The sequence below is a fragment of the Antechinus flavipes genome, chromosome 5 (genome assembly GCF_016432865.1).
Source record: "Antechinus flavipes isolate AdamAnt ecotype Samford, QLD, Australia chromosome 5, AdamAnt_v2, whole genome shotgun sequence".
NCBI lineage: Eukaryota > Metazoa > Chordata > Mammalia > Dasyuromorphia > Dasyuridae > Antechinus > Antechinus flavipes.
Window position 1 is genome coordinate 227,352,307 of NC_067402.1, and position 24,554 is coordinate 227,376,860.

Sequence of the window (24,554 nt, forward strand, 5' to 3'; positions counted from 1 at the left end):
CTCCCCTAGATGGAGATTTATACTTTATAGTCTACATTACAAGAGTCTGAAAATTTATTAAAACGAACACAATTAAATACTAATTGGGGAATATATACTCTTTATAGTCTGCATGTGACAAATATAATCATGCAGCTAATTTAACTGCTAAAAGAGAACTTTCAGATGAGTAAACTCTCTTCCCTGCAACTTAAAGAGTCTTAAGCTATCCATCTTTCTTGAAATGAAGCAGTTACTTCTTTAAGTCATTCAATTTAAAAAGAATAACATACATCTCAATACTTCAAGAATAAGATCCAAGTCTGTGGTCAACTTTTTGATTTCTTCCATGTTGGCAACTGTCCAAATTGGGATAAACTGGTCACTGTCCATTTGAGACATCAAATAAAGATCCTTAGATAGATTCTCTCTAAAAGAAGAAGTGCAATGCTACAATTACTGGGAAGGCCATTTTTCTTAAACAAAATATAAAACTATTATAAGAAATAGAAAATTATGAAACATACTGAATTATAGAATGAAGATACTGAAAAGATAAGGCTAAAAGTTACTAACTTCTTATATGTTAGTTAATTTGGGACATCAAATAGGTTCCCTTAAATTAAAATTATATTAAGAGTGTTGATTGTAGAAACCAAGCAGAATTTTACATACAAATAAAAGCAGCAATAACTTATTAAAAACGACCTTATTTTTATGCCTTTTTGTTTGCTATCACATTCATTTCTGAACTTATTCTGCCTCCTGTAAAAAGCAATCTCTTATTTTATTTAGAATTACCATTTCAATCACATATTCATGCCCCCCTACTTTCCAACTGAAGAAAAACAAAATTCATGTATCAATCTGTATGGTCAAGCAAAAAAAAATTTTTTGCTTCAAAAATTCTGTAAAATTCGTCCATCATCTTTTCACTGGTCCTTTGGATTCATGGGTTATCTGAGAATCTCATGTCTTTCAAAACTGTTCATTTTTTCCAATTGGTTTTGGACAGTTTTTATTCTGCATCATTGCATCCAAATTTTTAAAATTTTCTAAAACTATCTTTTAAAAAAAATCTCTTATAATTCATAGTATTCTAATACAAGCATATACTATAATATACAATATACAGTATAGTATGATACTATACCATTATAGTGCTTCCAAATGATGGACAGATATGCCTTTAGTTTTAGTTTTTGCCACCTTAAAAAGAGCCACTATAAATATTTTGGGGCTTTTCCTTTTTAATAATCATTTTAAGGACATCCTAAAGTGAATCTATTGAACTTACAACTCACCTAGCCTTAAAGCTCCATATAAACATAATGGGAATCAGCTTCTAAAAGGTATCTATCTTCCCCTCCAGTTTCTATCATCTTGTTTCCACTGACTCAGTAATTTTCTTAAAATTACAAAGACAATCACATTACCTTGAAAAACAGAATTCTAACTGTTTCTTTAGACATTCCTTTAAATCTTCAACAGAAACTGTACAACTGCCTTCACCTATTTAGGAAGAGTAAAGAAAAAAACAAATCAGTGTCAAGTTATTTAGAACTGATTAACTGTCAGAAAGTTAGCAACACATATACTTCACTGGCATTGAAACTATAAGATTTTCCCAAAGAAATGACATTCACTTAATAAACATGCTAAGAAAATTAATTTCTAAACTTGTATTTAGCGTTTACTACACGCAAAGTGCTGAAAACATAAAGATTAAATGGTGCCTGCTAGCTAACAAAGGCAGATGGCACATACATGGTAGTCAGAGGGGTGTTTTAATATGGTGAATGGTGTTGCAGGGGAATTGATTTACATATATATATCAATTGATATACTACCTATCAATTGATTCGCATACCTATCATCATATCATAGTAATGAAAATACTAATGATAATTTTATAATTAAAAGGGGGGAATGCCCCAGGGCAGATAATACCCATGGTCCAATTGGCTTATGGTAGAATTCTGACCAACTGAAAATGGTTATTTACCAAGGAATCAAGGTGTTTAATTAAGAAACCTCTTGAGTACTCTAATAGTATGTATTAGAAGGACAAATGTTTTTTTTTCCCCTAAGTCAACAAACATTTAATTATGTGGTTACTGCTATTTACTAGGTACTATGCTAAACTCTGGAGATAAAAACAACCCTCAAGGCCTGGCTCACATTCTAATGAGATAAAAAACATGCAACAAAAAATTGCTCATAAAATGTTAATACTTTCCTTCTTCCTTCCCATGCGAAGGGAAAGTACTTGAAGGGAGTAAGAGTCCAGTAAAAGGTCTTAAAGAAAGCAAGGAAGTGGAGGAGAGGAAGGATGTAATAGATTTATAAAGGATTTATAAGAATGTAATGGATTTTAATGACTAATAGGGGTGGGTGACATGGTTTGACCTGAGTGCTAGACAAGTCATGGTGCAGGTGAGTAAGCAGAGGACAGTCTACAGTGGAGAGAGAACTTCAGAAAAGAGCTCCGCAGAACCAGGAGATCATTATATACTTCAACAATGATACTGTATGAGGATGTATTCTGATTGGAAGTGGATTTCTTTGACAAAGAGAAGATCTAATTCAGTTTCAATTGATCAATGAAGGACAAAGCAGCTATACCTAAAGAAAGAAAAAGCTGGGAAATGAATGTAAACTGTTTGCATTTTTGTTTTTCTTCCTGGGTTATTTTTACCTTCTGAATCCAATTCTTCCCGTGCAACAAGAGAACTGTTTAGTTCTGCACACATATATTGTACCTAGGATATACTGTGACATATTTAACATATTTAACATAGGACTGCTTGCCATCTGGGGGAGGGCAAAAGTAGGAACAGAAGTGAGCACAAGGGATAATATTGTAAAAAATTACCCAAGCATGGGTTGTCAGTAAAAAATTTTAATTTTTTGTTTTAAAAAAAAGAAGAGAGGTCAGAAGCCAGAGTATTGACAGGGATCTTCACCAGGGAAGAGACTGTGTATAGGGAAAAAAAGAATATTGTGAAAGTAGAAACAAGACTTTGTTTTGATGTTTGATGGGGGGAGGAAGTAAGGGGGGGGTGAATGTCAGTAAAACAATCAATGATAGTTTTGAGCTGGGAATAAGAAAAATGTAATGACTTTGATCATGTCAATCAGCCTCCATTTTCTCCTCTGTAAAATGGGAGTAAGGGGAATATCTATCTCAGAGTTGTTGTGAGAATAAAATGAGCTATCTGTAAAGCACTTTGCAAAGCTTAAAACATTATGAATACCATTATTATGTAAACTTCAAAGAGGTCTATTTTTTTTTTCTTTTCAGGTATCTGGCAAAAAACTGTTCAACAAATGTCTTTTCATATTCATTTATCTACAGAAAATAACTTTTCTCTTTTAGAAAGCAGTAAAAAGGAAAAATTCCTGAGCTCTGGAATATTAGGAAAGCATTTTTCTTCAAGTATAGAGCTACATAAAATACAATAAGTCAATGTAGAAATTATTGAAAAAAAGAACTATTTTATACTGTTTTGCAGGATTATGCTTATAAAGACCAATTACATCTACAATGAAGCCATAATCACATTATATACTCATTTTGAATAAATATTAAAATCTACCAGTTTATAGATACTTCATTAGTAATAATTTCTTTAGAACTTTAGATATTTAGGTATGACAATTGGTCCAAGTTCTTCTAATAATTAGTAGATTTTTCCCTTTCAAAACTCTAGAAAAGCCATAGCATTTTAGAAAGGGATCTCAGTAATCATCCCAACCTCCTCTTTCTACAGGACCCAAACAAGTCCAGAATGATTAAATGGTTTGCTCAAGTTAACACAAATAATTCTTCTAGCTCTGTTCTGAAACTGTTTGAGACAGTTTTCTGTTATGAAAGATTACGAAGCTGTAATATCTATGCTTTTCATTTTAATTGCTTTTATATCATCACTTCATTAAAATGTTAATCTCCTAATGCTAGATTTACTCCTTTTATAAATGGACAAAGCTTTACATAGAGTAATATGTCCATTAAAAAAACCAAACCAAACCAAACCAGAAAATCTCTCATTTCCTTAATTGGAGGGGGTTGGGGAAAGAGAGAGGAGAAATCAGTCCTGGTCACCGTATACTGTGTAACCATTTTAAAATTCAATAGCAAGTCAGAGCTCACAAATGTGAATCAAGATTATGATATTAAATCCAATCAAGAGAAGCAGACACTAGGTATTTAAAGTTACAGAAATTTGTTCGAATTAGACCATTAATGGCAGTGGCCTTTAATATTTACCAGATATATCATAAATTTGGTAATTCAGATCTTCCGGTGACAAAACCATTCCATCTGTAGGTACTTCTTCAACACCTGCATTACTTTGTGAAGCTTCACAAGATGAATACATTACATCATATTCTTTAGAGCTGTCATCTGGAATCTCCAAAGTACCTGCATACAAGAAGACTGGCAATGTAGTATGAAGCAAAAAACTGATTTCCAATTATTTGTTAAAAAAAAAAAACTATCTTAATATAAAGGAAAAATATGGTAAATATATTAAGATAATTTCCAATATAATTTAAGGGGGAAGGAACTACTTATGAGGAACATATGTCCATTTTTATTCAAACCTGTCATCCAAAAACATAAACATCAAGTTTAGTCTACCAAGGCTATTTATGCATTTGGAATTCTACTTTAAGGCCTAAAAAATAAACCACAACTGTTCAACCTTTAATTATAGTGAAGTCATAGCTGTTCTAACTATAGGGAAGGTTTATCATAATTGAATGTTATTAAATGAAAGCCGCTTGGGAATAGTAGGACTGTTATCATCTTGTTGTAGATATGCACATAATAAGAATATGAATTAGACTGTGACATTTCTAATGTATCTGGGTTATGAAGGTTTTTTGTTCTCTTATAATTTAAACGCTCATAAATTGTTCTCCGACAGGATAACACTACATGAGATCAAACAAATATTATCTTGGAGTATGTTTTCTATAATTCCCTGCCCTGTATAATTTAAGAAAGCAGTTTAATAGTTGAATAAAAGACACACAAATGATGCTCTTCTTTTGTAGAGGCTTAGCAAAATCACAAGGTTTTCACTTGGCCTCTGCCTCTCCCACCATTTCTTTCTGGGACTTCTGCTCTTTATCTCCATGGAATAAATATTGATGATAGCCTTGCAGCATTCCTATTATACTCAATCATTTACCTATCTTGGCATTAATAAAGTTCCTTTGATGTTTCCCTCTATTCCCATGTTCATTTTTAATTGAATAAGATAGTAAATAGGACCTTCAAGAGTCAGAATGAAAATATCTTTTCAAGGCCTAGGAAAATAGGGAAAAGGCAATTTTCTGCCCCTCCCCTGGCCTATAGGTGGGTGTCTTTAACCCCCCTCCCTCATAGATCATAGTTTTTTTCTTTGCATTAGACTATCATCCCCAATATTGTTAGATCTGCTGTGTTTTTGTTGCTAATTTTTCATTGAGAAGTGCTTTCATCTTGTCTGTTTTAATTCCCATTTTTCAATTCACCAAATTCAGACCTACGACAGTGAAATATTCCTGTCTGGATGGTACTTGTCCAATTCAAGTCTTCAGATAAGTTCATTTTCCTAGTAAATAATCCTGACATTAAAAAAATGCAATGTTTTGAGGCTTAATGTATATTGTCATAAATTTGGTTTGGCCCAGAAGCAAATGTTGAGGCATAGAATAACTCCTTATCGCCAAATAAACAAAAGACAATTGAGGAAATTTTGGAGCATGAGTGTAAAGGAACAGAGACACAGTTTGAGGGAATGGTATAAATGAATAACATGTACACAAACAGCTCCTTCTGAATTTATGAAAGGAAACCCTAAATTTATTCATGTACTAGGAAGAGTTAAATAACAAATTTTTCTTAATGGTTAGAACTTACCATCAGGATTAGGCCCTGCGGTAGCTGCTGTTTCTTGCCAAGAACTTTCAGTTCCATGAGTAGATGAAGGAGCATCAGTGCTTCCTTGGGGTACTTCCTGCCACACTTTGGCATTAGGATTTAAACCAGCACCTTTAGATGTTACCTGCTAAATAAAGTACACATAGGTATGTTAAGCCAACATCTAAAACATAATGTTAAGCTTTTAACAGTCGCTACTTTTGAGTTTATAATCCAGGAGAAATAGTTTAATAGCATTAAATAGCACAACATATATATAGATATAGATATATAGATATAGAAATAGTAGAAATGGCATAAATAATGTTACTAACAAGACAATGATGTAATGCATAGGTTCCTCCCAAAAAAAGAAAATCTAAGACAATGTTCTGCTTGCTACTGCCCTCCCACCACCAGCAGTATAGTGTTACTTTTTAAAAATTAGAAAAGTTTCTCAGCTGCTCAAAAATAATGGATTATCTGGGACTGAGGGGTTGGGAATGAGTTTCTTGTCCCGGAATTTTTAAGCAAAAGCTGGGTTACTATTTATCAAGGATAATCTTGGTTTAATTCAACCTTTAGTGTTAGGAAAAGACTAAATGCAATTGAATTATGCTCTGAGTTACAAAAACTTCAAATATTAATCACTGGAAGAAATTTTCCTCCCAAAATGGCCATATTGTAAGGTACACCAAGAATGTAATATGGAATTCTTCAAAATAATATTTTATTTCATGTCTTATTGAAAGGGCTGAACTTAAGGACTGAATGGATAAAAGCAAAGTTAAGGTTACAAGGACATCTACTTATAGAAGTATTGAGTAATTTTATTCTCACAATTCAGAGATTAGAGTGGCTAAGAAAAGCTGGTATCAGAAACAGGAAGAGCTGGATTCAAGACCAAGCGGAGACTTTTTCCTTTCAGTGTCCTCAGAAGTTTCCTGTACTTGTGAAATCACAAGTCTGATAAAAAACAATAGTCACTGCTAAAACAAGGCTATTGGAATTTCAGTATCCAAGATGCCGTTTCTTAGATATACCTTAAGAGAATGAGGGCAGATTAATGGGGAGAAGTAGAAAAGGCCTCCATACCTCTTATTTACACTAATCACTAATTCTCACTTAAAATGAACATTTCCCCAAGTTTTATGCTGATGTTATTGCATGTAAAAATACTTAAAAAATAGATAACAATTACTTCTGAAACACATTTGCTTCCTTAGGTAGGTGGACTATGGATGCTGAATGTTACATGCTGTCAGTTCTGGTCATTTGTGATGCAGGATTTTTTTTGGAACTATTAAGGGAGTGCTACTAGAAAATAAATGTTTTTAGAACATTTATCATAAACAGTTGGGCTCTGAGTCTGTATCATAAAGGAGATCAAAATCTTTTTAAGATAGTAAAAGGACCTACAGCATAGCAATGTGAATCTTTGTAATATATGTTCAAAAAAAGTTACTTTAATTGTAGTTCATAGTTATCCTTGCAACTTACTGTTACTTATGATCAAAGACCAGCTAGTTCTTACCATTTTAGAATCATAGTACTCAAGAAAGCATTTTTACAAACTTTATCAAAGTAGACACCTTTTAAAGTCAGCAACTTTTCTAAATAGTATGTCTAATTTTAAAAAAGTAATACTATACAAATACAAATCTTTTACTTAATATGCCACATGGAATTAACTGACCTAAAACCTTGTTTTCAATAATACATTAAAGCAATCTATAACAACTTTCACAGGAATTCTTGACATGTAACAGAACCTCTTTGCCAACTCTAGGACTGACTTAAGAAAGGATGATAAGCCTCCCTCTACAAGTAGATTCTAAGAACACTGTTCCCTACTCTACATTAAAAGGATATTCTGAGTAGCCATATCAAGTGAAGGGGATTATCTTCTATAATGGTCAGGGTAAGACAAATGGAAGAGTGCTTATTAAAAATACTTTTATTAAGCCAGGTAATTTATTCTGTTTTCTACCCTAATACATTATTGAAAGAAAAAGAAAATTTAAAAATTTGCAACCTAACAATATTTACTTTCTGATAATACTATTGCATAGCCTTTCTATAGTTTATGCCAGAATGTTAGAATGAAGTGTAAGAATAAATGTGACATAAAATAATATAAATACACGTAAAATGCAATCTGCTAAAATACAGAATTCTACTGACATTACAATTAGTTTGCATGAGATTACTATAATTAAACTTTAGAAAGTGATGGCAAAAATGTAGCATTTTTTCTGGGCCATGAGATTATACAGGAAACATCAGCATATGGATACAAAATAACATTTTACTTCTGATTACAAGGCATTATATTAACAACAAAAAAAAACCCAAAACAAAACAAAATAGATTTGGGCCAGTACAAAATAAGTGGAGCCATGTTAATGAGGTTAATATCAATAAAAGACTAATAAGTGCATAAAACAGATTAAGATACAAGTCACTTTTAGGGGCACATTTATAAATCAATGCATGTTTACAGGATACAACTGAAAGACCACTGGGTAGATATCCAAATTTTCTCTACTTTTTATAATAGTAAACTACTAAAGATTTTCCTCCCCTGCCCATATATTAAAAATGTAAAATGTTTGCTTCTGTAATGTTTAGAACCAATCTATTCAGTTCTAAGTCAGGGCTTCTTAAACTTTCCCCATTCATGATCCCTTTTTGCCCAAGAAATTTTTATGTGGCCCTCACATTTAATTGAATAATCCCTTATTTTAGAAACATCGCTCAAAGCAACTTGAAGACAAGGACTAAGTTGTTTCATTTTGTATCCTTGGTACCTAATGAAAGGTCTTACACAGAATAGGCACTTAATTCTATGTTAGAAGGTACAATACCATCAAAAAACATGCTTGAGTACTTTTCAGTAACATCAGGAATAAAGCAATGCTATTATACGATGAAGATCCATGAATGCTGGTTATTACACAGTAATAAACACTTTATAGTTACCCTTTGAATTAACATACCACTACTAGTTTTTTTAACTCAAAAAGATCAAAGAAAATAACCTTTATGTATACAAAGATTTACAGAAGTTTTTTGTGAGGGAAACGGCTAAAAATAAGTTTTATAAATATAATAGTATATACTACTTATATACTATTCTACTCCAAGAAATAATGAAAGGGATGGTTTCAGAAAAACCTGAGAAGACCTTTGTGAACTGATGCAGAGTAAAGTAAGCAGAACCAGACTCTTCAAAGTCTACAGTAATGCAAAGGAAAAGAATTCTGAGAGACTTAGGAACGCAATGCATTGACTAATAATGATGTCAGAACACTGATGATGAAACATGTTTTCTACTTCTTGGCAGATAAGTGAGAGGATGAAGATATTTTCAATCAATTTAATACAATTTTCTTTGCTCGACTATATTAACTTGCTACAAGTTTCTATTGGAGTACTATGGGAATTCACAAGTACTGGTTAGTGATACAAAACGAAAACAAAGCTTCTTTTATGTGTTTAAATAGACACAGTTTTAAAATACACAAAAACCTTTATTAAGGGAAATCCATTTTCTATATAATCATCTATTTTCTGTTTCATGTACCCTTATCATTGGTAGAATTGCAGTTAGTTTTTAAAAATTGGTACTCTGTTTCACTATAATAAATATTCCCCACAAACCCTTCTATTTTTAATCAAATGCCTTGCTGAAATCTCGGCATATTCTCAACAGGATATCCCTATATATTAACATAGCAATTATGCCACAAAGAATTGTTATTTTGTCACTATCTGTTAAGAATATTTCTTTCCTCTAATGGCTGACAACTATTTAATATTTTCAGTTCCCAAGTTCTGAATAACTTCATCTATACATTTAAAAATACCTCCTTCTCCTCCTCTCTAGAATACTAAAACCTTACCTAGTTCAAGAATACTAGTGATTAACTTCATAGCTCTTACCCCACTTTAAAAAAATTTCCTCAACATTTATTCCATTCTAATTTCTACCATCTCACAAAGTACTTGCATATACACCACATGTAACATTTCTCAATTGTGATTAAACCCAAGAATCTTAGGAATCCCAATCCTTTCCCCAAACCTTCCAGCCTAGATATCACCAACAGAAAAATTATTGTAAATAATGAGCCCACCTTGTTCACCACCATCAATTGCCACCAAGAGGCAGATAGGCACAAGAATCCTAAGCGTGGCTGCACCTCCCAGTTTTACTTCCAGCTTAGCTTTTCACAGCCATAATCTGGGAAAACAACTGCTGTAACAGGATTTAGCTATTCCCACCAACTGTCAACCAACTGCCACACATAGGGCATGCAAGACAATTTTGCTAAAGTAGCAGAATTCTCTGAAGGAACTATAGGAGATGATATGCACCAAGCAAATCCAACTCCCATCATCATCTTGAAGGCTATCTTCTCTCACAACTGGATCAAGGCAGAGGACTCTGAACCCCAAAGCCTTGGAATTAGCAATATTTTCAATACAGTATTCACAGACATCATTCTGGAAATCAACCTCTATGGAGATTCTTTTGTAGGTGTTACAGAATGTCTATTTAAGAAAGTCTTTGCCATTAAAGGATTTGGCACTGGTCTATAGCAGAAATGGACATTTTATTAGTAGAAATATTATTTTAAAAGATGCATTACCATCTGCATAGTCATTGCACCCTAAATACCATGGGACTTTCCACCTGACTTGCAGCTGAAGCCTTCCATGTGCTGGCTCACAATTTAAATGTAACCACTCCTGAGAAGAGGGATTATCTTTTCTATTTATATTCCAAGTGCTTGGCACAGTAAGCATACATTAAGTTCTTAATAATTTTTCATTCTTTCATTCATTTGATTTCATTAGTAAAGTTACTTTTCTTCCTTGAATTTAAACCATTCCAAGCCTGGTCATCTATGCAAATTTTTGTTCATGTTTTTCTTCAGAGAACAATAATCCCAACAACCTACAAGGCATTCTTCTAAATTCCGTTTTTCTTTCCATTATACCACTTTCAAGTAGTCCTGGGTTCTACTCCAGACTCTGCAACTAAATCACAGTGACGAAACTTTGAAGTTCAATTTACTCAACTGCTAAAACAAAGGCCACTATGTTTTCAATGATGTACATTATAAAGGTCTCTTTCTACAGAAAACTCCCAAATTGATCCACCTAAATTTTGTTAAAATTTGAAGGGTCTTCAGATTTTATTTATGAAGCTCTAGATCAGGTGTTAAAGGATCTTCAAGGAGTCTGGAAAGATAAAAATAAAGATTGGTGAAGCCACATAGGAAAATAATTACATCTTTGTTTGAAAATAAAGTGCCTTTTGTAATTCTATATATTTCATACATTTAATAAAATTATTCTGCGGAGTCCACAAGTTTCAAAGGATTATCAAAGCCTTAAAAAAAAAAAAAAAAAAAAAAAAAAAAAGACCAACAAAACAAAATGATTAAGAACCACTGCATTACATCAATGTTTCTCATTATAGAACTCTTATTTTCTATGAAGCTGTTACTGTAATGCATAATCCATATAGCCTGAGTTCCTATTAAGCTCTTTCCCTCCATAAGTTACACTATTTTTGTTCTAAACTTAACAAAGAGCAAATATAAAATGGGCATTTCTAAAAACATTGGAAATAGGAGTGGATTATCTATGAACCAGAACTTTTATTATTTAGAGTTCACTTTTACTTTAAAGTAATAAATTCAATCTATAACCTCAAAGATGTCCTTTTGACCTTTTATCTTCTCTCTTTTTTTAAAACTTAAGAGGGACAAACTCTTGCTCCTGCTGTTCTTCCAATGTCCTCTTACATGTTTTCCTTAAACAAAAAAACCTCCATAAAAAAACTTTAGCAATATGTTTAGTCAAGGAAGATTCTGGGAAGATAGCACAGCAGGTCAGTAAATTTCAAGCTCTCCAGATTTCCCCCACAAAGAGAACAGTTCACATCTCTGGGTGAACCAAGACTAGTGAAAAATCATGAAGAGCAGGGGCAGAACGGGTCCTCCGGAGACAATCCAAGAAGATCTAATCTAGGAGCTAGCTAGTTGGGCTGGACTAGAGACACAGAGAGTTTCACATCCCTAAGTACAAGAAGTCTGGAGTCTGAGTCAAGGAAAACTAAGGGAACTTGGGCTGATTAGGAACACTGGGCCCACCTGTACTGCAGAGATGAAGTCGTTGGAGGAGGGAAAGAAGCAGCAAGCACATCCAGTGAGTACAGAAACAATCGGTCAGATTCTGCTACCTGCCAGCTCTTGCAAAAAGGGGAGATTTTTGGTTTGGGGTTTCAGATCAGAGGGGACAGTGAAGCGAGAGGCTTATACACTAATACTTCTCATATTAAAAAAAAAAATGAAGCAGCAAATAAGAAAAACTCAATCATAGAAACTTACTGTGAAAATAGGGAAAACTGGATTCATTTGATAACACTGAAATTAAAAAAGCTGCTGAGGCAGGTAGGTAGCGCAGTGGATAGAGCACCAGCCCTGAAGTCAGGAAGACCTGAGTTCAAATCAGACCTCAGATGCTGTGTGACTCTGGGGCAAGTCAATTAACCCTGATTGCCTCAGAAAACAAAAAATGCTGCTTCTACCCCAAAGATTAACATTAAATGGCGCTTTACCTGGAAAGAATTTATACAATGCAAAACAAAATTTAAAAATCAAATAAGAGATGCTACGGTAAAATAAATACCCAACAAGAAAAACAAGATTATGAAAAAAATCAAGCAATTAGAAAAGGAGACACTCTTAAATATGAAAATAACTCTGAAAATTAGAATTGGGCAAGGGGAAGCCAATGAAGCCGAGACCAAGAAATAACAAATAAAATATAAAGAATAAAAAACTATAAGATGCTTTATACTCTTTTCTATAAGATGTGAAGCATCTTATAGAAAAGCAATAGATCTAGAAAATACAATAATTGGACTACCTAAAAGCTGTGGCCAAAAAGGGAACCTTGACACAACAATGCAAGAAATAATACAAGAAAATTGTCCTGGAATGATAAAACATGAAGGGAAAGTAGAAATAATCATCATCATCATCAACCCATCATCATCTCAGATCTTCTGTGGAAAAGACGGTTATTATTGCCAAATTCCAAAACCTCTAGCTCAAAGAGAAAAATTTACAAGAAATAAGAAAAAAAAAAAATCAAAATTCAAATGAGCTGGAGCTATTAGCAGCCACAATAAAAGATGAAGGGTCCAGGAATCATATATAATATAGAGTAACAATCAAAAGAATTCCTAGTTCTATAGTTAAATATATCATATCCAGCAAAATTATCTATTAACATCGAATAATAAAAAAGACATTCAACGAACTTGCAGATTTTCATGACTTTTAGTTAAACCCTCACTTAATAGAAAAAGTAACATAATGAAGTGAATTGTGAAAAGCTGTCTCATAAGATGAAGACAGTGCTCTAGAAATCTCTCCAAAAACCAGGTGGTTTAGGAGAATGGGGTGAAGCTAAGTTACGGCCACCTTGGCATTAAAACTCCCAAGGAAGATAATTTTGTAAGCCTAAAGATGTGGTTGGGTTATAAGTATTTCCTCAGTTATGACTTAGAATGTGAGGTCATTTATCCTCACTAATCAAAACAAGGTCGAGCCAAAGGAGAATGTTACCCAAGACTTGTATATAATCTTTGTTTGCTTTCTGTACTTTGCCTCTCTTCACTTAAAGACCATCCTGAGAGTGTGGAGGTGCCCTATTCTCAAGAGATTTGCCAAATTAAAACGCCTTGAGATGTCTCTGATTTAAGTTGGTGGTCTTTTGCTCCACACAATAAAAACCAATATAAAAAATTAATTTCAAGAAACTTAACATCGATAAGATTTTTTTTTTTAAACCATGGGGGCAGAGTTGAGTACATTTGACTCTAAAAAGCAAAACTGTCTAGGAAAACATAAAAAGGTAAAAATGGCAATTATGTTATACAAATAAGGTACAGAGGTGGGAAGGAGGCCTTGTGGTTCAGGAAATCTATTCACTTAGGAATGAGTTAAATAGGCAACACACAATGGAGTACAGAAGGATGTGTAGATTTATGGAAGGACAAGGTGTGTAGATTAATGGGAATGAGGTAAAGAAGGGAGAGGGTAGGGGGAGACCTTGAAGGATTTATGGGTGGAAGTAGAGCAAGGCAAGTTAAGGGGCAGAATTAAAGTAGAGTTAGCAAGGATAGGAAATAAGATACACAAATACTAGTAGAACAATCAGAACAATAATAATATTGGGGAAAATCAGGGCTAATAATCATTGATCTTAAAACAAACTTAAAAGATTCAACCAAGAAAGAAATCTACATACTATTATTGTTCTAGATGCACACTTATATGTGGGTAAATGCATATGTGCCAGAATATGGATCTATGTATGCAGGTCTATGAATGTGTGTGTATATTACAACACACACACACACACACACACACACACACACAGAGAGAGAGAGAGAGAGAGAGAGAGAGAAGAGAGAGAGAGAGACATATAATATCTATCTTGTGCTTAACTGTAGACTGCTTGGTGGGGAGAGGGGAGGAAATAAAAAGGGGAAAAGAATGAAGTAAAAAGTGCTTAGCTAAGAACAAAACAATAACCTACAAGGAAGCAAGGGAAAAAAAAGACATTCCTGAATATAATTTCTTCTATTATTCCCACATTGGCCATATTCAAGAACGTTAAAGCATGCTTTATTGCTATCGGTTCTCCTTTGTCTTAGATGGTCTCTCTTCTCAAGAAGGGATTTTTCATGCCTACAGAATTAATACGAAGTAGTTAGGAAAGAAGGCATAACCATTGGGAAATTAAGTTCCATTTTTAATTGAGTGGTGTTAAAGAAAATATTTTACCTAGAACTCTGACTCGCTGATGGATGTAGGAAAGACTTATTTAATTTTATATTCTGGCAAGAATGGGTGCCTAGGGGAGTAGACATACCTTTCAAACTCCAAAAGGCAATAGTTTACTTCCTATCCAGAAGAAGTATCTCCCCTGATTCCCATTAATTGGACATTACAGATGTTATACAACTTGAATCTCCACCCCTTATGACATAGCCAATTCCAGCTCCCAAGGACCTTACATTCTGCAAAAAAGATAACTGGAGAATTGTGGCAATGAACTAAAGATCCCAGGCCACCATCCCAGATGAACAAAACCCAGTACCTTCCTGAAAGGAGCTTCTATTCTTTTGGGGGAAGAAAACCCTTCACCCTTGCTTATTCTTTGAAATTCTTATGGGTTTCAATTTCCTAATTTATTTCATTTCTCCAATTTAATTTTTCTAACTATGGAAACCAAATAAATCCCCAAGAGGGATACTATTGTGTGCGACAGGGACCACTAACCAAAATCATTCAAATAGACATTTCTCAGAGCTAGAGCAGAAAAGCAGTTTATTCAATTCCTGTAGGAAAGGGGCAATATCCTTCACCAAGAACTAATGAAGTGAGGCAAAGGACAAGCAACAAAACAAGTTTTTTATATCCTAAAATAACTTTTACCCCATTTTGGGCTCCAGCTGTTCCAATATTAGACAGGGACAGTCTATCACAGGATCCAATCTACACACAGGGTGCAATTATAGGGGGACTGTAGATTACAAGGCAATTTGTGCAAGGGTACCAGGAATGTGGGTTTTCCTGGAACTGTAGCCCCAAACTACAACAGGGATCAGTTCTCTGAGGCCTCATGTCCATCCCACATACTATGATGATGAAATGAAAAGTGCCTACTAATGATGTAATTCATGATGTGTGTTTGGCACCAAATAATGTGGTTCAAGAACCAAAATGATATGGGTGATGTAGGCATTAAATGACAGTAGGCACCAAAAGTTGGGAGTTCGGTCATGTGAAGAATTCACATTGGCCATTCTCTTTGGCAAAAGGTAGATTTACTTAGGAATAGGTTACAGACAAAATGAAGGGATATAATAGACATCGGGAATAGTAAATATGAAACAGTAGAAGAGCATATTGACCCAGTGGCAAGGAAGCACCCCATAAGATTGAGAGATGTTCTTGGCTGACAGACCAAATCCTAAAAGATACTTAGTATCCTAAAAGAGTTAGTTAGCTGTAAGGAGAAGTGGGGTTGGGAAGCATAGTAGAGTTGTTGAGGTCTAGATTTGGGGTACCTAAATGAAATTAGGGTTAAGGTCTAGTGGCAGGTTTGGGGTACAGATTCGGCGCAAGGGGGTGTAGTAGCGGCGCGAGTTCCCAATAAAAGCATTTATTGGCCCAGAGAGCCAGATTGATAAAAGAGGTTTATTATTGGGTAAGCAAGGTTAAAGTATAGGCGAAGGTAGAGATAAGGAGGGCACTGGACAGAGGGTCCAGTGGAAAGAGGGTCCTCACATGGTAGCCATGTTTGGAATCTCTGCAAAGAGGGATTCCCAATGCAGCCTTTTTATAATAGGAGACTTAACTCGAAGGGTTTTGGGGTGTAGCCCCAAAGTTGGCTCAGACCCGGGTGGGGCTGGGAACAGGTCAGATCTTCTATTGGAATTCAAAGGGACCAGGATTTGTGAGTTAAAGGGCAATTTACATTATTAACTAGGAGAGGATGGGAATCTAGAAAGGAATCTTTCCCGCATCAGAGTTAGGAAAGATATCATGTAGTATGAGGGAAGAGGAAGGAAAAGAGAAAAGACTAAAGCAGGCAGTGTCTTGGCAAGCAGCATCCAAGGGATGGCCCATAAGTCGATTTTATAGGGAAAATTGAACCTCAGGGACATGACTGAGATTTCTGACAGGGCATAGCAAGGTGAGACTGCTCTATATAGAGTGGGTACTTGCCTCAGGAATCAATTCTTTAGATTCTGTCAAAATGATTACTCAGGACTTCACTACTACTTCCAATCTTCTGCCAACCAACAACAACAAAAAAGTGACTAATGTCCTTATTCTCTAAGCCAAAAAATGCTACTATGAGAATACCAAAACAGCTGATAAAAGCCCCATGGACATGGACCACAAGTACTAGAAATATAAAAAAGATTTTTGACAGTAAGTGCCTATCAATTGAGGAATAGCTTATTGTGGTATATGAATATAATGGAATATTACCAAACAATCAGAAAATTTTAACTGAACCAGAATAAAATGAGCAGGATAAGAACAACTTAACACATTTATCATGATGTAGAGCAAAGTCACTTTGAAAAACTATACAAATGAAGTCACTGAGGGACTTCAAAGCACCACCTTTGTGTGAGGATTGACAACCAAAGGTATTATATAATTATAAGTGCTTCAATTGGGTATGATGGTGGAGAAGGAAAGAATAGGTACCTACCAGGAGTCAGGCACTAAACTAAATTGCTTTAAAAATAAAAACAAATATCTCTTTTGATTCAAACAACAATGCAAGATAGGTGCTACTATTATTTTGATTTTAGAGTTGAGAGATGTAAACAGGTTAAGTGACTTGCAGAGGATCAAACAGTTATGGTATATCTGGAGTTGAATTCAGGTCTTTCTGATAGGTCTGTAGGTAAGTGACCAGTTAAATGATACAAACAAAACTATTTAAATACATAGAAGGAAAAAAGTTCGAAAAGGAACAACAACTGGGAAACTTTTGTTAATGTTAAGTGTTAATACATACTATGATGTACCTTATATATCAATAAAGCGAAAAATAATATAAGTCAGCCTCTCTCAGGAAAAACAGGGCCAATAGAAGAACAGGCAAAGTGGCACAGTAAAGGAATGAAATGGGAAAAGGTGAAAATCAGTGGCAGCAATAGGTCTCAATACATTATTTTCTTCCTATGAAGGAAAGAGGAGGGAGAAGAAACAGGAAATAGGTGATGTGGACTATCTTTCCCTGTGAGAAAGAAGCCCATCTGTCTATTATCAGATGTAACCAATTCCCACACTATCTGGGTAGAATAACTACCATTATTCTATCTGGTACAGAATGTAAGGAAGGAACTCTTTAGTTTATTCCTAAAACCTTGGAGCATCAATAAACAACCTTTGAGATTGATTAGTATATCTTTAGACTGATTGGGGACCTGGTCAGCCAGGTGCATTCTTCAGGGACTCCTAGATCCTCTCTCCCTCTGGAGTTCTGGCCTTCACTTCTAACAGAATCCCCAAGGCTGTATTTTCCCAATTAAAAGATCTGCTTAAGATGAAGATCTTTACTAAATTATTTTCAATTCAAAGCCCACTAGGAGATTATTCTTCCTCCTTATGCTATCTTCCCTCCACTGACCTCTTTCTCCTCACTCTAATGAATTCTGGTTAACCTGTTAACTTCTCTATGGATGTAACTTGCCAGTAAATGGGCATACCCAGACTTCATGGAGTATTTCCTTCTTACTGGGTAATTGTGAGTCCCACTCTTTCATTTTTAACAATCCAGATATTTATTGTACCCTTCATTTTGCCTTGAACTCATTCCCCTAAATAAATCTACCTTTTGTCAAAAAGAATGGCCACTGTGAATGTCATATATTTCTTTCAAACTAGGAATTGCTACCCAGACTCCAACAGGGTCCTGACTATGGCCATGCATATTCTTCTGGTATGTGGTGCTTATTACACTAGTTCTGAAGGAACATCCTGCCTTAAAAGGGCAATCACAACATACCTGACATCCAGAGGAATGGGGAAGAGGTAGAACCAGATTTCAAGGAAAATATGATCATAAACAGCATATAGGAGTAGTGATCAGCTAGATGCACAATTAAGAACACAGGAAAACTCTTAAAGTGCAATACTGATGTTATATAGCTTCTAGGGGAGACAGCAATAATTTTAAGGTCCTCTGACCTCGGGGTGTTTCTATTGTAAAAATCCTGTCAGTGATTCTAAAATCTTTTGGCTTTAGAATGTGTGATTCTAAGGACCTCTGTCTGATCTAAGAATGCTACTGTTCTGTCAATGACTGTATACGTCTTCTGGCCTAGAATGCAGTATTTCTTCCCTTAAATTTTAGGGAAGATATATTAATGATCCTGAGACTCTCTAAACTTAGAATACTACTGCTGTTCTGCCAATCTAGTTGGTCTATGATTCTAAAGTCTTCTGGTTTTAGATTAATCCTAGATCTGCAGGCCAAGAGACTCCAGAACTCCTCAGTTCTACCTCTAAGCCATAAAATTAGCATATCAATGACAAGAACTAGATAAATTTGTCTCTTTGCTCTAGGTGCTTTTCTAAATTTATTTGGAATTTTGCCAGCATGAACTGGCAATTGTAACAAACTCTGCCCCTAGACTAGGGGATGGGTTCAAGCCTGCAAATTCTTTTGAGACACCCCCCCCCCCAACCTTTTGGGAATCCCTTCACAACCTCAACAATACTGCTATCTATTTTCCTCTGAAAGAATGATTTCTAAGAGTGAGGAGCAACAAAAAATGAGGACTAGGGAAAAGAGATACAAGGCAATAGCATAGAAAATGCTTAAAAGAACCTGAGACTAGGAGGCAGGGGCAAGAAAAGCTAGCAGGAATAGAATTGTTGTAATATGTTAGATTAGGAAAAAACACCTTAAGACACAGTTTTCTTTTTTTTAAACACAAGATGTGGGAGAACATTTCCAACATCCAGAGACAAAAAGAGGTATATACAAACCTCACTCTCATGACTTTTAATGTGAATGGATTAAACAATCCAATCAAATCAAAAAGGCAAAATCCCACAATATGCTGCTTAAAAGAAACACACCTAAAAATAAGATATTTAGAATAGTCAATAAATATTCATTAAACTACTATCCCAAGCCAGGTATTGGGCCAAGTAATAAGAATACAATAAGAGGCAAAAGACAATTCTTACCCTCAAGAAATTCATTATCTAAGTAAGAACACGTGATCAAACGAGCCATAAATAGAAAACAATAGGGAAGGCATTAAAACTAAAAAGGTTTGATTTAAGACTTCCTGGAAAAGGTAGAATTTTAGCTGGGACTTGAAGAAAGCCCGGGAAGTAGAGGTAAGGAGCATTACAGGGAAGAGAATACCCAGAGAAAATGTCTTGATTGAGAAATGGAGCATCTTGAACATTAAGAAGGTCAGTGTCACTGGATCAAGAAAGAATATCTGAGGGGAGAATAAGATGGTAAGACTAAAATAATGGGGAAGTAAGAAGATAAGGGTATGAAGGTTTTTGAACAACAAACAGGATTTTCTATTTGATTCTGGAGGAAATTTCTATTTAGGGTTAGAAGAATGAAAATTGAGAAAAGGCTACTAGATTTGGCAATTATAAGACCATTGATAATTTCACAGAAAGGTGTTACCATGGAATGAAAAAGCCAGAAACCAGACTGAGAAAAACGAGAAGACAAAGTACCAGCTTTTATTGTACAAGGCCTTAAGAATGAATTCAAAATAATGGAGATGGAAGAATAAAGTGAAGGTTTTTCAGTATGGGGGAGATATGGACATGTTTGTAGGCAGTAGGAAAGTCAGGAGATAGAGAAAGTGAAAATAAGTAATAGAATGGGGATGACAGAAGAGACAATCTGTTGGAAGATGAGAAAGAATGGGACTGCATAAGAGAAATAAGTTAACCTCACTAAGGTGTAAAGTTACCTGATCTTTATGAGACAGCAAGTGAAGGTTAATAGTGGCAGAAGACACCTGAATGTTAACGACATGGTGAAGGGCCTGTTTTTTTCCCTGAAAAATAAGAAGGTGGTTCTAATTAAGAAATTGAGGGAAGAAGGAACCATGGGAGGTTTGAAGAGGAATGAAAAGGCAGAAAAGGCAGAAAAGGCAGCTGGAGAATAGGACAGTGATCTGATAGTAGGTTTTAACTAGCAGCAATGAGAACCTAGTTGTGGTTGTAGAACATACATTTGTAATGGATCCAATTAGAATAAATTCATTTTTCTTCTATGTAGAAATAAAGATAGCATAAAGTGGAAGTAGTCAAAGGTGCAAATAAAAATAATTTACTGTTGTCAAATATAATTAAAATAAAAAAACCTAGTGGGCTACAATCTCACTATCTGTCAAAGCAAAACCAACACTTTAAAACAAGGAAAGGATATTATGCCCAAAAGCATCACAGACAACAAACCAATAAACTTATGTTCCAAATGTCTTAATTGAATTACAAGATATAGCAGGAGATTTTGATATCCCCCTTTCAATTTTGGACATATTGAATAAACAAAAGGAAAAATATAGATCAACAAATTTAAGTGTTAAAGAATATATTTCTCAATATCATATAGAACTTTTAAAAATATCAATTTGATGTATATTTAAAATATCATTTAAAAAGTTCTTGATTTTATATGTAACCTATTTTTAATGCATTCAAATATTCATGATTGCTCATGAATGTTAAGGTCATAATATAGTGAAGTGGATTCAGGAAAATGATTTTTTTTTTTTAACCTCTTTTTGTATCTTCCAAAGATGTAGATCACAGTCCACTTATGTCTGCTCTTCCTGTGTGACTCTCAACAATGTCCTCTGCCAAAGTCATTGTTTGCTCTGGTCATCTCAGGTTATACAATTTGTTGAGAATATTCTTTACTCTTGCTTTTTTTTTGGTATTCCCTCTTTGGTCATTATAGCCTGATCACACCTCCACTTTTGTGTGCTGCCACTGTGTGATGATGCTTATCTTTAGTTCTTTTGAAGGTAGTAATGTGGCAAGTCTTATTGACAAAGGGCAAAAAAACTTCTTACACTCATGAATCCAAGTGGGGCACTTACAAAATTATGATCACTAGTAAATATTTGATTTGAACACTTCTTATTTTATAAATCTACAAACCCAGGGTCATAAAAATTTCTTGGGCACCAAAGGGTGGGAAAAAAAATTTAAGAAGCTCTGCTGGAGGAAGAGAAATAGGCTTTTCTCTTCCTCAGGAATTTTCAAATGAGGAAAAAAACTTGCTTCAAGTTTGAATAGAAAGAGTTTAGCAGTAGTTGAAGAAAGTAGTAGATTAGATGACCAGCTAAGATCTTGCCTGATCTCAGGTGAATGTGAATCAAAGACTAAGTATATTAGATGAGCTTTGAAAGGTCTCAAAAACCACAAGAGCACAGCTTACAATAAGGTACTAAGTAATCGGCCTTGTGGAGTAACTTATCCAATAAACTGACTTAGACACTGAGAAACTAAAGCCTTGAACATGTTGGAATGAACATTTAATATCATTTTAAGTTTTGACAATAGTCTTCCCAGGGACCAAAATGACTGGGGGTTGTCCCATGTTTCTGGGGGAGGGAGCGTTTCTATAAATCTGTCCTAGCTACATTCTCAGTAAAAATAAAAGATACGAAAAGAGAAAGGAGAAAGCCTTTGCTATTCTGGGAAGCTGTTATGAGGTCAATTAAAAAATGCTTTGCAATTTCCTGAAAGTGATCTATCTACTTCTTCTTTCCATTTCACTTCTAGACCTAGGTTCACTGTCCAATGGCCCCAGATAAACCTGCTTTTCCATATGTCCATTCAGATGCGTGATGGAAATACAGGTAACAGATAATCCTGAAGTCATTTTTCTTTCTTGTATACCAGGACAAAACGGAATGTTACCATGCTGTGTAAGAAATGACGTGTGTGATATGAATCGAGAAGCATGGAAAGTTTTATATGAACAAATGCAGAACAAAATATGAAGAGTCAAGAAAACAACATACATAACGATCCAAGACAATTCTAATAGACCTGGGATGGATAATGCCATCTGCATCCAGAGAGATGGAGTCTGAATGCAGATGTAAACATACAATACATGCAAAGATAGTTTAAAATATTCATCTTTGCAAAATCTTGCTTTCCTAATTTTTCTCCCCCCTCCATTTCACTTTTTAAAATTTGCTTTTTTATGCTTCTTCCCTTTTGCTCTGATTTTTTTCACCACAACATGATGTACATGTATAACCTGTATCTGACTCTTTGCTGTCTTGGGGAGGGGGAAGGAGAAAAATTTGGAATTCAGAATCTTACAAAAATGAATATTGATGTACAGAAATGTTTGTACAGCCCTTTTTGTAGTGGCAAGAAACTAGAAATTGATTGGATGCCCATCAGCTGGGGAATGGCCGAATAAGTTATGGTATATGAATGTAATGGAATATTATTGCTCTATAAAGAAATAATCAGCAAGATGGTTTCAGAAAAGCCTTTCAGAAAAGACAAGAACTGAAGCTAAATTAAGAGAGCAGAACCAAGAGAATATTATACACAGTAACAAGATTATACGATTTGGCTCTTTTCAACAATTTTCTGCATCTTTATTATTATTGTTGTAGCTACAATTTGGTAGAGATAGATAACTCTCTTGGACTTGTAAATCTATTTTCAGCTCTTTCTAGGTTAATTCTCCCCTTGGTTAATTCATTTATGTATTTTAAGCCTTTGTCCAGAAATCCAAATCCTGTTCTTATATACACTTAATAACAGCAGTTAACTTCAGCAATATTTTTTAGTCAAGAGATATGGAATGAAATCCCCATCTCAAACACTTACTGTAGTATGATTCAAGTGCAGAAGGGAGCCCCGAAACTCACTCTCTGACTTTGGGAATGAGCCATGAGGTAGAGCACTTGGGAAGCTCCTTGAAGGAGAAATTCTCCTTGAACCCTACCTCGGTGAGACCAGCCCCAGGAAATCAAGATAAAAGTGGTTTATCTAGGTGGGGCTAGTTGAATCCAGAGCAGGAGAATTCCAACCCCTTTGAATTAAAGATTAGTGAAGAAAGACTCATTCAATTCCAGCTCAACTCTACCCAGGCCCCATCAAGAGCAAACTCCAGCATGTAGCCAAGGCTTCTATTATAAAAAGAGCCAATTTTAAGCCCAGTCCTTGCAGAGGACCTAATATGCCATCCCTGGCATAGTAGCAAACCTCTACCTGCTGAAATGACATTCTCTTTCAGCATTACCCTCTCTTTATCTGTCTCACCTATTTCCCTAACAAGACTTTATACCTCTCTGTCAGGATTTCTGTTAGAAATTCTCTCTGCCAGGAACTTTACTTTGCTATCAAGGAATTCACTCTTTCTATTCATGCATAGCAAAGGCTGACTTCCCTATGCCAATAATAAACTTCTTTTTATCAATCTAGCCTTTTGGGTTTGTAAATGCCTTTATGAAGGACCTCTGTGCCGTCAGAAGGGGGTTGGTTCCCAGAACTCCCTGCCATGCGCTGATTCCTAAGGGGATTGAGGGGAGCCAAACTCCTTCATTTGGTTCCCTGAACCTGACCCTGCCACTAACCTCATCATTTAACTCCCTGACCTTTATCAAAAGGTGTGCAAGTCTTTAGCTCTAGAAGCCTACATTTTATCTGTAAAATGAGATTATACTTGTACTAACAACTTAAGAAACTATGAAGTAAAGTGCTTATTCAAAAACTTTAAACCATTACTGGTAAACAGAAGTTGAAAATAAACCAGTTGTCATAATCTTTCAAAAATCAGAAGTGTATGACTATGTAGCATGGCTTCAAGCTTCTCTAGATGTCCTGGATGCAACTTAAATTTTAACATGTCTCAAACTGGGCTGATTTTCTTCTTGTAGTTAACTTCGACTCTTCCTTCTTTATGTATTTCTCATGGCACCATGGCGCCACCTAGCTGCCTATGAGAAAAGACAGTCAGGATTTATTTGTATCTGAAATTAGGATGGAACCATTGAACTTCTAAAGGGACTGTA

The 24,554-nt window shown here is 35.0% G+C and overlaps 1 protein-coding gene across 2 annotated transcripts in view; it reads right to left on the bottom strand.

Moving 5' to 3' along the window:
• Nucleotides 1–24,554, bottom strand: part of LARP4 (La ribonucleoprotein 4) — a 47,256-nt gene that overhangs the window by 18,952 nt on the left and 3,750 nt on the right. For both annotated transcript variants that reach the window (XM_051963636.1, XM_051963635.1), the window contains exons 2-5: nucleotides 5,894–6,041; nucleotides 4,250–4,405; nucleotides 1,416–1,491; nucleotides 273–409 (exon numbers count right to left, since the gene is read on the bottom strand). In XM_051963636.1, coding sequence (XP_051819596.1) covers nucleotides 273–409; nucleotides 1,416–1,491; nucleotides 4,250–4,405; nucleotides 5,894–6,041 — 517 coding nt within the window. The remainder of the gene's footprint in view (nucleotides 1–272; nucleotides 410–1,415; nucleotides 1,492–4,249; nucleotides 4,406–5,893; nucleotides 6,042–24,554) is intronic.